The sequence below is a fragment of the Apus apus genome, chromosome 3 (genome assembly GCF_020740795.1).
Source record: "Apus apus isolate bApuApu2 chromosome 3, bApuApu2.pri.cur, whole genome shotgun sequence".
Lineage (NCBI taxonomy): Eukaryota > Metazoa > Chordata > Aves > Apodiformes > Apodidae > Apus > Apus apus.
Window position 1 is genome coordinate 69,726,460 of NC_067284.1, and position 15,455 is coordinate 69,741,914.

The 15,455-nt window shown below is 38.1% G+C and overlaps 1 protein-coding gene across 4 annotated transcripts in view; it reads left to right on the plus strand.

Annotated features, from left to right (window-relative positions):
* The window catches only part of EML4 (EMAP like 4), a 162,776-nt gene that overhangs the window by 83,753 nt on the left and 63,568 nt on the right, over window positions 1-15,455 (plus strand). For all 4 annotated transcript variants that reach the window (XM_051615928.1, XM_051615929.1, XM_051615930.1 and 1 more), the window contains exon 2: window positions 5,174-5,356. In XM_051615928.1, coding sequence (XP_051471888.1) covers window positions 5,174-5,356 — 183 coding nt within the window. The remainder of the gene's footprint in view (window positions 1-5,173; window positions 5,357-15,455) is intronic.

The following is a 15,455-nucleotide window of genomic DNA, read 5'->3' on the forward strand; positions in this document are numbered from 1 at the left end:
AAATGTTGCTTATGTCTAAAATGAAGCCCTTAGTTATGTTTGGTCGGGTCTGGGAGGAATTGACTCAGAGAAGTGATAATGGATGCTCTGGAATTGTTGAGGGGTCCTAGAATAGATGGTTCAGTAGTAAGATACTTTTTTAATGCAGCCAGTTCAAATTTCTTCTAGGTAGTCAGTGATGAAGGGTGATACTTTGCATATGCTGTTATTCTCACGTGCCTGGTTGGTCACATGTGAGGAGAAGAGTGATATGTGTGCTGGGAGGTTTAAGTACCGTCACTACGTACTGGATATCCCTTTTGAAGTTCCTGGCTGAAATGTAAGGGGCGATTTGAGCTGCTGCTTTGCTCAGTCTGCTGAGTGTGACTGGGAGGAGCCCCACGCAGCAAAGTGCATCTGTTTAATGCTGTTTGTAGGCTATGAAAAACAAACTTTTAGGGTCACTCAGATGTCTCGTGAGTACTGAATACAAGTGTCACAGGCCGGTATTGGGGGGCTACCGGGGGCGGAGAGATGCTGGACCATTCCCCACAACAAGCATCCCGTACATCCCTCCTTACTCGAAAGGGAGGGGAACAATTAATATTTAATGACTAAAATTAAATATCAAACTAGAGAGCTACAATAAAATAACAAGGCGTATTATTTTGAAAGTCACAGTACCATATGTTTAGACCTAGCATGTTTTTGCTGTCATTTGAGTACTAATACTCTGATTTCAAACCACTTTTTAAGACTGAATGGGCTTAGATCGGCATGTGAATGTTTCCCCTCTGCTACCAGCAAGCACTGCATGCTTTTTTTTTTCCACGATGGATCTTGTTCCCAGTAGCTAACTTGAAGTCATAGGTGATAAGACAGCTTGGGAAACATTGCCAACACATCAAAAATTATGCTATTTGCTTATAATAAAAGTAACCAGATAACTAAAAAGTTTCTAAAAAAAGTTATTTCTAAAATAACTTGACTGAATCAATAGTCAATTGCACTTACAAATTCCATATATGAATGGTTTGGGTTGGAAGGGACCTTAAAGATCATCTGGTTCCAGCCCCACTGCATGAGCAGTGACACCTTCCACTAGACCAGGTTGCTGAAAGCCCCATCCAACCTTCCCTGTCTTGCTGTATTCCCTAATCTGGTTTTCCTCTTTAAGTAATTAAACAAGTCTCCCTTTGGTTTAGTAAATTAAGAGTGGTTCATGGAAGGCCTGGATATATGTTTGAGACAGCGTGAGAGACAAAGGCCAGATGTTAAGGAGAAGAGGAAGGGAGGAGATGGACTTCTGCTGCATAAATGACTGATTTTGTTCTTGCATACAAATACTCTTTCCTCTCTGAAGGCAGAAGTGCACACACCCTTGAACGAAGGTTTTTGTTTAAACTTCTTTTGAAGTAGTTATCTAGATTCTAAGAATGTATTTTTAATGGAAGAAGAAATCTGGAAGAGGTTTTGAAAATTTCTGTGGAGAAAAAAAAAAGGTACAGTTTTGCATTGTGCAGGTTTGTCAAAATGATCTCAAGAATTGCAGTTTTGTTTACTTTCAAGGCATCCTCTTTTAAGCTAATTCATAGTTGACTTACTTTTCAAGACACTCCAAGAAGGGTGTGTTGGAGTTCAATTGAATATTTGCTGTCATGGGTGAGGTATTTGGGTTGGGAATCATTCATTTTAATTCTCTAATAATTGCCAGGGTAATATATGATTGTCATCACTTGAAAAAGATGCTGCTTCTGTGGAGTGATAAAAAGCAATAAAATGTCTTCTCAGTGTGCTACTGTGTTCTTTGATCAACAAAAAAATTCTTGTTTTTCTAGTGGTCTTCCTGCTATCCAGCTTCTTTCAGTCGCTGTGTCTCATGTGCCCTCTCCCCAGTGCGAATCAGCTACTGATGGTTTGAAACCTCTTTTCTCTCATTATGAACACCTAGCCCATAGCTTTGCCAATTTTTTAATTGGCTGAACAGCTTAAACTTCTGGGTTTCCTACTCATGCCTTGTTTATAGAGCAACAATGTCTGAAAAGCTGTTGCAACAAAGTAAAGTTTGAGGCTCTTTCTGCCTCTCCGTGCCTTATCTGTGGGTTAGGCTTCCACAGCACAGGTTGCAGAGGTGAACATTGTCCAGCTCGTCTATCATCTCATTGTTATGTTGAGGAGGTAAAAGCATTGCCCTTACAGGGCAGAAAGATCTGCTCTCCCATTCCCCTTTGAAGTTAGTAACATAACTGTGGCTTTGGGAGTTGCAGGAGCCATTGAATTGTCCCCTTTTTGGGGTGCTGGGTTTCAGGAGTAGCATTCAAGTCAGTGTTAGTAGTCAGGAGGAAAAAGGATGCCCACGTCAGGCAGCCAGTGCTCTGGTAGAGTGCTTGCATCTGTGCTTGTCAGAGGGAACGGGCAATAGGAGAACCTTCCCTGGTTTGGTAATTACTATTATTTGAATTCCACACAGGGAACAGAGTAATGTCTGGCTTCTAAAATGATGATTTGACATAGCTACTTATTGCTTTTACAAATTTTTTTATAGTAATCTGTATGTTTATATGGCCTGGGAATTTATCCATAATTTATCTATTATATGACTTTTTAGTAGTTCATTAATTGATGGCTTTGGCAGACACAAAGGGAAAAAATTAGGCTTTTCTTTCATTTTACATTTCTTTTTTAAGGAAAAGTCATACTTCTCTCTTCTGTGTGTGAACTGCTACTCCAGTGAAAGATGAGATCATAATATTTTGAAAATAATTGTCACTGTTTTCTGCAATGTTCATTTTTACTGGTCCTGCATATATTGAAGACTAATATTGTAAGGATATCAACAGTATGAATTATGTGGTGATACTTTCTGTTCATTTACTTGGGCCACAACAACCCCAGGCAACCCTACAGGCTTGGGGAAGTGTGGCTGGAAAGTGTCTGGCAGAAAAGGACCTGGGTGTTCCAATTGACAAGCAGCTGAATATGAGCCAGCAGTGTGCCCATGTGGCCAAGAAAGCCAATGGCATCCTGGCTTGTGTTAGAAATAGTGTGACCAGCAGAAGCAGAGAGGTGATTGTCCCCCTGTACTCAGCACTGGTGAGGCCACACGTGGAGTATTGTGTCCAATTTTGGGCACCTCAATTCAAGAGAGATATTGAGGTGCTGGAGAGAGTACAGAGGAGGGCAACGAAGCTGGTGACGGGCTTAGAGAATATGAAGAATGCTTAAAGGAGCTGGGAATGTTTACTTTGAGAAAGATGAGGCTGAGGGGAAACCTCATCAGTCTCTGCGACTACCTGAAAGGACATTGTAGAGAGGTTGGTGCTGATCTCTTTACACAGGTAATTAGCGATAGAACAAGAGGGAATGGCTTCAAGATGCACCAGGGTAGGTTTAGACTGGACATTAGGAGAAAAATATTCACAGAAAGAGTGGTCAGACACTGGAATAGGCTGCCCAGGGAGGTGGTTGAGTCACCATCCTTGGATGTGTTTAAGGGTCATTTGGATGTGGTGTTGGTGGATATGATTTAAGGGAGAACTTTGTAGAGTAGCGATGATGGTTGGACTCAGTGATCCCAAGGGTCTTTTCCAACCTGAATAGTTCTATGATTCTAACCATGAAGTGATATACTTCTGCTTTTGTTTTACCAAAATAGTGGATTCAATCAATATGCAGAACTGTCTTGTAGGAGTTGTTTTATCAATGTAATTTTAATTGTTCCTTTTAGGTTTATATGAATGTTTAATACATTTCTCTAGTAGTATTTGTTTTACTAATTCCTTGTAGGAATTTTGTTAATGTTGTGAAAGTATTATGCAAGTTTTTCTTTCTGTTGGTTCAATTCTTGCTCCTTCAGTAGTGAGTACCATGTGTTAACTGAATGGAAGTTGGCAATCAGCTCCTTTATTTCTTCATATTTAGTTCGTTTAAGAGATTTGGCCCAGTGCTTCTTTTGCTGCTAAGGTGTATTTTGAAAGTGCCCTTATGCAAGTACTTCAAAGATTAGGGCTTTTTGAAGTGAAAAATACTGGTTTAGGATTGTGGCTTGTATTACCCTTTTTTTCCTTGGTATGTTTTCATAAGGCTAGTGTTCTAAAGTTTAGATTGTATATAATAGAAGTAATAATATCAGCTATTTACCCTTATGTGTAGATTTGCTGGTTTTATGTATTTCATAGAATATGGACTCATACTGTGTGTTTGTATAATACAGGTAAATTTTGTAAACCTGTAGTAGAAGTTTCTTCCTGAGTTTTCAGGAGGCCTAAACCAGGATTGACAAGGAATTCAGTACCTTGTTTTTGAGCAACATGGGCTTTTGCGGGGCTTTTTTAGTGTTTGGTCTGTGATTTGTTGGAACAGCCAAACACCAAAATCTGTTGTGTTATTTTGGCTTGGCAGGAGTAATGCAAAGAACTGTAAAAGGCAAAGAGTAAGCAGAAGCTGTAATTTCCTTTTTACCACTGAAGAATAGATTTGGCTCGTTTATGCCTTCAGTGCTGATCTATCTCTGTGTGGCCAAACAGATTTTTGAAACCTTTTTGTAGCATATTTATTTTCTGTTCACTTCAGGCCAAATGTTATAATGTCATATATTTTGTTGATGCATGCAGGGTGCTGATATGAAAAAAGTTATTGGAATTGGAATGAAGAGCTCTGATCTAGACTATTTAAATTCAGATTGCCACTTGATGTAATTAGGTCATAAGTAGCAAAACTCATATGTTCAACTGCAGATTTATTTATTTTTTGCTTTACATTTTCCTTTAAAATTAAGGATCACATTTAAAATTCTTCAGCAGTTCCAAAATAATATATTGCAAATCTGGTCAGCAGTTTATACCTTTTTTGTTAATTAACTTGGCTATTTAGATAAACTTAAATTTCAGTCTTCCTTCTACCAGTAAGCATGTTTTGCTTTCTACACTATTTTAACAAAAAACACATTTCCTCTTCTGATTTTAATAGGGCTACCTCCTTAAGCCTTCTGTCAAAGCTAATGATTAGTAACGTTTCTGTCTTGAAGCATGAATTTGATACGTTTAACATAATATCCATTCCTTCTTTGCCTGAATGTGTTAGAATGTCTTCAGTATTTCAAAATGATGGGACAGACATACTCATGCTTCTATGGCTTTTAGTTTAGAACGAAACAGTTAAATGCTTCTTTCTACTCTCTTTTCCCGCTGTGCAGATGACAGCATCTCAGCTGCAAGCACGTCTGATGTCCAGGACCGTCTTTCAGCCCTGGAGCTGAGAGTGCAGCAGCAAGAAGATGAAATCACTGTGCTAAAAGCAGCGTTGGCTGATGTGCTCAGGCGTCTTGCTATCTCTGAAGACCATGTAGCTTCTGTGCGAAAATCAGCACCAAGTAAAGGTAAGCCCATATTTGGTAGACTCTAGAAAGAGTCAGATTGCTGTAATTTCAGATGTTCTCCACTGATCACCACTTTTTTCCCTTTTCTTCTCATTTGGAAAAGCTGGGGTGGTGTTTTAAGAGTGGCCTTATAGTCCATGGCTAATAGAGATCTCAAATATGCTTATTAATTTTTATGTTTGCTAATATTTTTATGTACTTTGCATCCCTAAAAATACACCTTACTTCTTGTTAAAAGGTTCCTGGTTTTATTTGAGTGGTAAAATGCTTTACAGCTGCAGACTTTAACCTGCCACTGGTGGTCTGGGGCTTATGGGCAGCTCTGAGTCTCAGCTTTGACTTCACATAGAAGCTAGTCAACTGAAGGGACATATTAGAGGCTACATTTCCCCCTACTCCTAAATTAAAAACAAAACAAAACAAATTGCCACCAAATAAGGAGGTTTTCTGAATATAATTAATTTATATTCATCTACAGACATAACTTGCCACCAGTAGCTTTCTTTTAAGAAGTGGCCAGGTATCCACTCAGCAGTATCCTTGGCTAGAGGCTAGTGAATTTTACATTGCAACTTTGAAATATATAAGACTGTTTAAATGTGAAACTATATGTTATTTACACTAATGTTTAATTTATTTTTTTCCTGGGAACATTTTAATTCCAAAAAACTATTTGAATTGTTATTTGAATTTACTCCAATTTGAAATTCTGTATTCAGAGAGAACAATGGCCATGTGTATTTGTGGTATATATCAAGCCCGTGATTAAATAAAAGGTTAGGTCGTATTTCAGGTAATTCACAGTTCTAATTCACCATAAATGCATGTATTCCCACCAAACCACGCAGTGTGCAGTGTTCTCTGGGCTCAATTCCTGTATTTCAGACTTGAAGTACACCCATGACACCAATGCCAGTATAACACTGGATTGACAGATCACAGCCTGTTTTTGTTTGAGTGGCTGCATTATACCAGCTGAAAATGCAAAAGCTGAAAATGCTGAAAGTTTGAATTATTTTAGATGTGGCAGAGAGATCAAATCCTTATTTACGGTTTTTTGCAGTATCTCTGCCAGATGGAAGGAAGTCATGATGCTTAATTGGCTTGGGCTCTGAATCCTGCCATTCTCTATTCTTTGCAAAATGGTAGACTGTTGTCATCCCTGCTTATAAATGCAGCTTTTATCTACCCAGTATCCATCTCTGGTCTCACCAAGGTGGAAACTTCCTTCTCTAACTCTGTGTGAATAGAACTCGAGCAAGTATTTTGACTAAATCAATCTTTGTTGTCTGCTATTATGACAAAAAGAAAACATCCAGGTAGGAAAGCTCTTGGCAAAATGCGTGCAACATAGGACTTTGTTCTTCCAATTTAAATGCACAGGAGCTGGTATGTACACAAACATTGCTGAATACCTTTGGCTTGGAGCTAATACCCAGCAAACTCCATGGACAGGCAGGGCAAATTTACTGTCTTTTGCAAAAGGCCTTGGAGCCACCTCCTTACTGGGACCTTGAGGATCTTGGGGTATAGTGAGTTCTCCAGGTGAATTTGTTCAGTGAAAAATAAATTAACTGAGGGTGTGTGTGTGTAACGTCTGAATATGTTCAGCTTTGTGCTGTTACATCTCTACCGATTAATGACAAGAGCATGTAACTGTGAAGAGACAGGTGGGAGCTGTGGCAGAGACATGTATGTATGAGCTAACACCTTGGACTTAAATGAGTTATGACTAATTTGCACTGTATTTAATTTGTAGTGGATGTGTCCCCATTGTGTTCAGTTACCCAACACCACCAGGCAACACATTAACTTTACTGTTCATCATGAAATTAGCTGCATTTAAATTGTATAAAGATGTCACAGAAGAAGTCTAAAATTAGACTTTAAGAATGAGGTTGAGATTGATACTGATTTAAACTTAGACGTCAGTATTAAATGCTTTAAAACAAGTTTGTACATAGCATTTTGAAATGCCTTAGGTTCTACTTTTGATTTCTGTATTTTAAGTTAATTCAAGACATAAAGAACTCTTCGTATGTTTTAACAAAGAATGTATTACTTCCATGAATGTGTAGGATTGGCAGAAGATCTGAATTGTCATACAAAGATAATGCTCGAGTAATTGTTAATTTTTCTTCGAAGTATTTTACAGCTGCATAACGGGCTCTTGTTAGTCAAGTCATGGTTGCTGTGAAGGTTATTGTACTTAAAATCTTTTTGGTGTTTGTGATCTTGTCAAGAATCTGGACTTCTGCCTTACAGTAATTTAAGTTTTGTGGCAAATATTGTAGGTAGTTTGGGGTTTTTTTTTAAAAAAAAAGATGCTGAGGCTTTAGTTCACAGTATTTGTCTCTGCAGTGACTGTTAAATATGTGCTGACATCAATATAAGAGAATAGTTGTAAATATATTTCTGAATACATTGAAAGAGATGGGTTTCATTTGAAGTATAGCAACACAGTGAGAGAAATACTTTTAAAATAAACTGAACTTAAAAGAATCTTAGTACCAGAAAAAGCCATCTTGAGTCTTTCTGTCAAACTTTAATCTGAGTAGGAGTCAATATCCACCCTATATTGAAGGAGTTTTTCCCACTTGCTGCTGAAATGAGCTTTCTAAAACCTCTCAATTTCTCTTCTTTTCTCAGCAGTGTCTTTGAAAAACAGTTTTTCATAGGCTAAAAATAATTGTTGTGAACAGTCTGTAAATTGTTCTGAACGGCACAAATCCCAGTCTTTTTTACTGATTTTTCTCATTCTGAAGTTGGTGGCCCAACTTGGTGCAAAAACAGAGAGATCTGTGTCCATTGTGTTAGTTTGTCTGCCTTGCATATCTGGTGAGTTAGGTCTGTTTGTTTGTGTTGTGTTTTGTTGGTTGGCTTTTTTTGTCTCTTTATTTTAGATTGACAGATTGAATCAAACATAGCTATATTTTTTGGTAGTCTTTAGTTTTCTTTTTTCCTACATTTCTGTTCTTATCTCCAGTAGGGATTGCAACACAGTTAGCACTTGTCTGATATTTCAGTGAAAAGCAGACTAAAAAAGTGGCTTATTTTTTCCTCTTTAGTGTTTCTCAGTACAAAGGTATTCTAGAGACAATCTTCTCAAAATAAAAAGGCTACAATAGTACTTCTCCATCTCTGCGCAAAGCTAAGGATACCTCTGCAAAGCAGAAATTACTAGGTCCAAAGATAGTGTTGAGGATTCTTAGAAATGTGAAAGGGCTTTATTTGGGAACAGGTCCCCAGCAGCTACAGGTTTGGAGGGGATTGTAGTGTGAGCATGTGTTTGTGGATTGTCTTTTTCCATTCTTTCTCTCATCCTTTCTCTCCTTTTTTTAATAGATGGCTTGGTAAGAATAATTGCTTTGGTGGGAAGTTCTTTGCTTTTGGCAGCTGTGTGTTCTTGTTGCCACATGTCTCTTCTCTTGATGCATGATTGATGTTGTTAACATTCACAAGAAGTTCCAAAACCAAAGATTACCTGGACACTGAAGAAAAGGAAAGCATAAAGCAGTCTGGTACTTGTGGCTGCCAGCAAGATAGATTGGCTCACAGCTGGTGCCTGGTAAACCTATTAAAATCTTCCAGAGTGTCAAAATGTGTGTAACAGGAGAATTCATCCCTCAGCCTCTGGGTGTGGAGACAAGTTTGTGGCACACAATGGCACCAGTAAAATATCTCAGACTAATCATACCACTGGAGTATGAGCTCTTGCCTGAAAAAAAGTGGCCATCTACCAGAAAGTACATCTGATGTCTTTCTGTAGAGAAGCAAAAAGTTCATGTCCTTTTTCTGGACTCAGAAGTAATGAGGAGGCTTGTCACAGGTTAAAACTTTGGAGGAACAGTTCCTGTTGCCTGGAGAAGAATTGGTATCAAATAACCTGTATGCTAATTCAGCTCACAAAGTGAAATTAAAGCAGTGGGTGGCAGTTTGCAGAGAGGGTCTCCCATGACAGTGCAGGCTGGCAGAGCAAGACGTGTTTATTTTACTTTTAAGCAGTGATCTTGGGTATCTGCAAAGGCAGCTATGACTATGTATTGGAAATGCAGACTTTTTATTATTTTTTTTTTATTATTATTTGTGCAGTGGGTTTTTGCAATAGGAACCTGGAAAGTTTTCCTTGCTTTCCTGCTCCCTTTGCTGCTGTGAAATAGAGTGCCTCCTCAAGGTCTCTTCAGTTAGAAAAATGCTAAGTAGTATCTTGCATTATATTCCATCTCGTTACACTAATGTAAGCAGGGCACTACAGATAAAAATTTTACCTTATCTTAACAGTGGTTTCATTTCAGTAACATTATGTAATTTTGTATTGATGAAAATTGACTGTATGTTTGGCAAGCTTCATTAATGAAACCGTAAGATGGACTCACATTTTTTGTTTTATTCTTTGCATATTTTAATGTGCAGAATTGTTTTAATAACTGGGTACGTATTTCTTGTCTAATCAGTAACTACTAAAGGAACAGAAAATAGAAGCATAGGTAGGAAAATGCTTATGGTAGAGGTAGGATATAGTATCTTATCCATGTAATTAACCTGGCAAGCATGTACGTGTGTCATTTTACTCATGGGAATAGTCCAGTTGAATCTGCAGGCTGTATGCTCTCACAGCAAATAATGATACTCTTGAGGTCTTAATGGGTTTTCCAGGCACTGGGTCTAGTGCCATCTGTTTTTTCTGCATTGAAATTAATTTTTCTGCATTTCTTCCCCATTTTTCCCCGATCTTCTCTTCTTTAATCTATTTTTTTTTTCTTCTGTTGAACTTACTATTCTTGATCTTAACATATTTCCCTTTATTCAAAGAATTTGGATCTAGAGGGCACTTAAGAGACTGTAACCAGTTGAACTAAGTTTAAGGAAAGAGAAGAGAAGAAGGATGTACTTTTTTACTTGTGTAACCTGATAATTTTGTTCATTGAAGAAGATATTCAGAGCATTGTAGATGAGAGTTCTTCAGCTGTGGTGATAAGTATCCTTATTCTTTTTCCACATGCTTCTTACAGTTTTGGCTGTGTTTTGTGCACTGGTGTGCTTTATTTTGGTACTGTGGGTAAATTCTCCTGAGCAGTACTCTGGTATTCTTCATGTTGCTTCTAAAACTAAAAATTACAGTATTTCAAGAGTTAAATAGTGCCACTAACTTTTTCAAATGAAAGCTGGCTTGTTGTTTAGAGCACTTGAGGAGCTTTCATCACTGTTTGCTAGAGTATATCAAATTGTTTCAGAACACCAGAATTGAAGTTTTATTTCCTCTGCTTAGATGTAGCTCGTTGCACAATTGGTTGAGGAAGTAGAAGGTGCCTGTGGGAAAGTATAGAAAAATAATATGATAGTAGAGAAGGAGGAAAAGGGCCCTGTGGTTTGAATAAGTAACTGGCTGTCCCATGCTAAAGGAGTCTTCCTTTTTTTTCCCTGGGTAGTAGGATTTAAAATGTGTGCCCAGAGAGCCAAACATCAGATCAAGGGCAAGGCTCCCCACAACTCTTGAGAATATAAGACCTGAAAAAATAGTTTTATGTCTCTAGGAGGATCAGTTATAGTTGTAAATGTATGTTTTGACAGGTTAAAACTCTAGCCATAAAAAAAAAATTCTAGGAAATCACTAAATAAATACTTATTCTTAATCTTGAAGTTGATTAGCTATTGGGAGAGATTCAATTGCATCTCAAGATGTTGATGCATTAGCTATATTTTCTCAAACTTGCATATTAACATGCCTCTATTTAGATAGTTCTTTTCCTTTTAATAAGAAATAGCAAATAATATATGTTTAATAGCCAGTTGTCAGTTGAGATTTGTGAAATTTGGCTTGAAGGGAAAAATGTATTAAAAGCATTTAAATTTTCTTAAGCTAGATATATTTGTTGTAAGGATAAGAAAATCTGCAAAACTTAATTTTGTCCTAAAATTGGATTATTAAATAAGATGAAGTATAACTCTTAGGTAGTGAATGGAGTGGTTTTTTCCTGATTTATATTGGTAATTATTTTAGAACCAGTACCTCACCCTGACCTGTAACACTTATGCATGTGATAGAAGAGAATGAGTTGAACTCAGCGGCTCTGGAGCACCATGAAACAGTGGGCAAACGGGATGTTGTGTAGGCAATGGCATGGTGCAGCAGTTTACGTGGAAGGGCAGGCAGGAAGGTTGCTGAAGCTCATCCAGCTTGGAGGTGTCACCAAGGTTAAGTTGGCCTATGGCCTGCATCAGAACCACTTTCATAAAGAAAAAAAAAAAAGATAAGTCCTTGTTACAGGACACTCCCTTCTGAAGGGAACAGAAGGCCCAGTAGGCTGGCCAGATCCACTTCTTAGACCGCTGTGGGGTCTGTGTTAAAGATGTGAAGAGAGAGCTTCCTACCCTGCTATGGCCCTCAGGTTACAATCTAATATTGACTTTTCAGATAAGGATCAATGAAGTTGCAACAAGAAGTCTGAGGGCCGTCAAGGGCCTTGGGAGGACTGGTTAAGGGATCAGGAGCACAAGTGGTGTTCTCTATCCCTTCAGTTGCAGGGAATGATGAGGGAAGGAACAGGAAGAGTCAGCAGATTGATACCTAGCTCTGAGCCTAGTGTCACCAGCAGAAAGTTGGGGGTTTTGATCATGGGTTGGTTTACATGACATGAGACCTCCTGGTAACAGACGGGGGAACTATGTCAAAGGAGCAAAAGGGCCTTTGCACAGGAGTTAGCAGGGCCCATTAAAGAGCTTTAAATTAAATTTGAAGAGGGAAAGGGTTAAAAGCAGGCTCACTAGAGATAAGCCTGAGGGCACCATGCCGTTTTCTGAGGCTTGGTGTGCTAGCAAGGTCCTTTGGTCAGCTGTCTCAGTTGGATGTAGGGGATGGAGATCCTTGTGGCAGGAAAGACACAGGGGTTACTGATGGGTTAGAAACCACAGAAGTGGCTGAGAATCGTCATGTAGGAATTGGGGCTTCTCCTGCCAAAAAGGTGGTGGGATCAATAGCACAACTGAAGTACATACAGCATAGGCCACTTGCAACAGAAAACTATGCTGTAGTTGCCATCACGGAAACAGAACTCGCACAACTGGCATGCTGCAATGGATGGCTGTAAACTCTTCAGGAGGGATAAGTAAGGGAGCAGAGGTGGTAGGGTGACCCTGTATGATAGGGTGTGTTTCGATTGTCTAGGACTTAATGATGGTGACAGTAGGGTTGAGTGTTTATGGGGAAGAATCAGGGGGAGGACCAACAAGGTGGATATCATAGTGGGAATCTGCTTTAGACCACCCAACTGGTATGAAGTGGCAGATGAAATATTCTTTAAGCAGCTTGGAGAAATCTCATGGTTGCTAGCCCTTGTTCTTGTGAGGCACTTAAACTTATCAGATGTCTGTTGAAAATATAATAGAGCAGAGAGAAAGCAATGTAGGAGGACTAGGACAGTGAACATCCCATTGTACTCAGTACTGGTGAAGCCATACCTCAAATACTGTGTTCAGTTTTGGGCCTCTCTCTACAAGAAATACATCAAGGTGCTGGAGCATGTCCAGAGAAGGGCAAAGAAGTTGGTGAAGGGTCTACAGCACAAGTCTTACAAGTTGTTATTGAGGAAAGCGAAGTTGTTTGGTCTGGATAGAAGAAGGCTGATGGGAGAACATATTACTCTCTACAACTACCTGAAAGGAGTTGTAGCAAAGTGGGGGTTGGTCTCTTCTCCCAAGTAACAAGTGATAGAATAAGAGGAACTGACCTCATGTTGTGCCAGGGGAGATTTAGATTGGATAGTAGAAAAAAAAAAACTTTGACCAAAAGGGTTGTCAAGCTCTGGAACAGTCTGCCCAAGGATGGTCAAGTCACCGTTCCTGAAGGTGTTTAAAAGACATGTAGATATGGTGCTTAAGGACATGGTTTAGCAGTGGACTAGGCAGTGCCGAGTTAATGGTTGGACTTGATGTTCAAGGTCTTTTCCAACTGAAACAAATCTGTTATTTTTTTTCTGCTGAAGAAGTCTCATTCAGAATTTGACTCTTACTACGTAAGAGAAGTAGTTGAATAATACAAAATGCTGAATAATTTTTTTCCCTGTAAGCTTCAGAATACAGTACTCACTTAAAGAGTTAGTGCTCCCAAGCTGTTTTGTTGCCAGCATCTTCTGTGAGCTGAGGGACTTGACAGCCTTTGAAACTTTGAAAGCAGAGCAGTGACTTCAGTTAATTGCTTTGGTACAGTTTATTATAACATGCAAGTTTAGGATTTGTCATAACTTCTAGTTTGTTTTTGATGTCTTTATTTTAGGAAGGAAGTGCAGATAAAATCTCATGTTCTGGTACACTTATAACTATTTCAGTCTGTTTTTCTGTGGCTTACCTGTGTGGGTTCTCTGGTAACTTAACAGTGTGGTTGAACACACATTGTATGCATTTTAAATAAGAATACTGAATTTAGTTTCTGTCTCAATGCAGTTTTTCCTTTGCACAATACTTCTAGGCATGTAATATATTCGAAATATAGAAATCTTTGTCAAGTTTTGATGAAAATAAAGTATTCTAAGGTTGTTGAGGGACTTAGATTTTGTATGCCTTCTAGTAAGAAAAAAAAAATTGTCCTTTTTGTTTCAAATCCACTTGAAAAAAGAGTCTAGATATGTTTTTTAATGTAGCTGCAGCTACTTACTTTAGATTGAAACTGCTTGAAGAAGAGAAGGGTTTGTTTTTTCTTCAGGAAAAACGCCATTTATCTGTCATGATGTCAGCAAATAAAAAAATACTGAGTAAGTTATTGTTCCAGTTAACACAATAATATAATAAACTGTATTTTAACATTTAAAACTAACTTTTGACTTTGGGAAAAATAAGTTAATTACTTGATGATCCTCAGCTGTAATACCTTACCTGTATGTTTAGAAAGAAAAACAATCATGTTATCTCAGGACACACATTTTCAAAATTTACCACTGTCTAACAGCTTGGCTTTAGTTCTTCCCCAGTTAGCTAATCAAGGCTGATAAAGAGTTGGAAATATATTCTTGGTTTATTGTGGTCTGTTTTTTCTAATCCTAGTTATCTTTCATTCACACACTTGTATACTTGACAGATGTTAATGAAATGATTCTTTTGAACTCAACAGATACCATTCTATGAAAATTATCAGAACAGAAATAAATGTGTTATCCATAAAAAACATTTTTTACGACTTTGATCTCTGACAATTTGTCTTTAATCCTGGTCACCATACACTGGCTTTCATTTTACGTGCAGTTTATGTCTGGCTTTTGTTCTGAACTAACAGATAAAGCTGTGTGCTGTTCAATCTGAAATATTTCAGACTGTTTGTGCTAGCAGGTGACGTATGACGTGATATTGGCAGAGAACTGCAATTCAAGTGCTGGGAGAACTCAAATGTTTTAGTCTATTGATCTGGAATTTGTTTTCTCCTGTGCTGTTTTGTTATTTCCTAGGTCTCCAAAGTTGCTTAACAGCTATGAAGGACTGTCTCTGCACTGAAGAAGGTTATAGTGTTGTTAATTTTTTACTTCTTTTGACCGTAATGATGCCCTAGTTAAAAGAAATGAAGGGAGCGGTGTGGTTTGGACCGGTGGGTTGGCTTCCCTGTGCTTCTCACCCAGCTGGGAAGATCCCAGTTGTGCACCTATGACCCCATAGACTACCAGGCTTCATTGCTCTGCTGCTTGGGATGTGCACAGGGCTTAAAATTACCCTTGCTTGTTACAGCTTAAAATGTAAATACATTGCCTTTATATATAATTGATGATGGTTACTTGAATTTTTAATATTTTTTTTTTTCCCCCTTAAAAGTAGTTTTCTAAAGGTCACTTATGAATATCTAATTAAAATGAAATATATAGAGCGTATCTGGAAGGTGCCTTGTTTCTTAGAGGTGTTGGCTTTGGAGGTTTTAAATTTTGTAATTTTTTACATTTTATTGCACTTCGAGTGTGGCACACTGAACTGTGTGACTGACCAAGATTTTGTTCTAACATGTAAGAAAGCATGATATATTTTTTGATACTTGAAAAAAAATCTGCCAATCAAGTTTTTCCTAGATATTGATGAGATAAGAGACCTGGATTATGTGTAAAATGTTAGTAATTTTACAAAAATT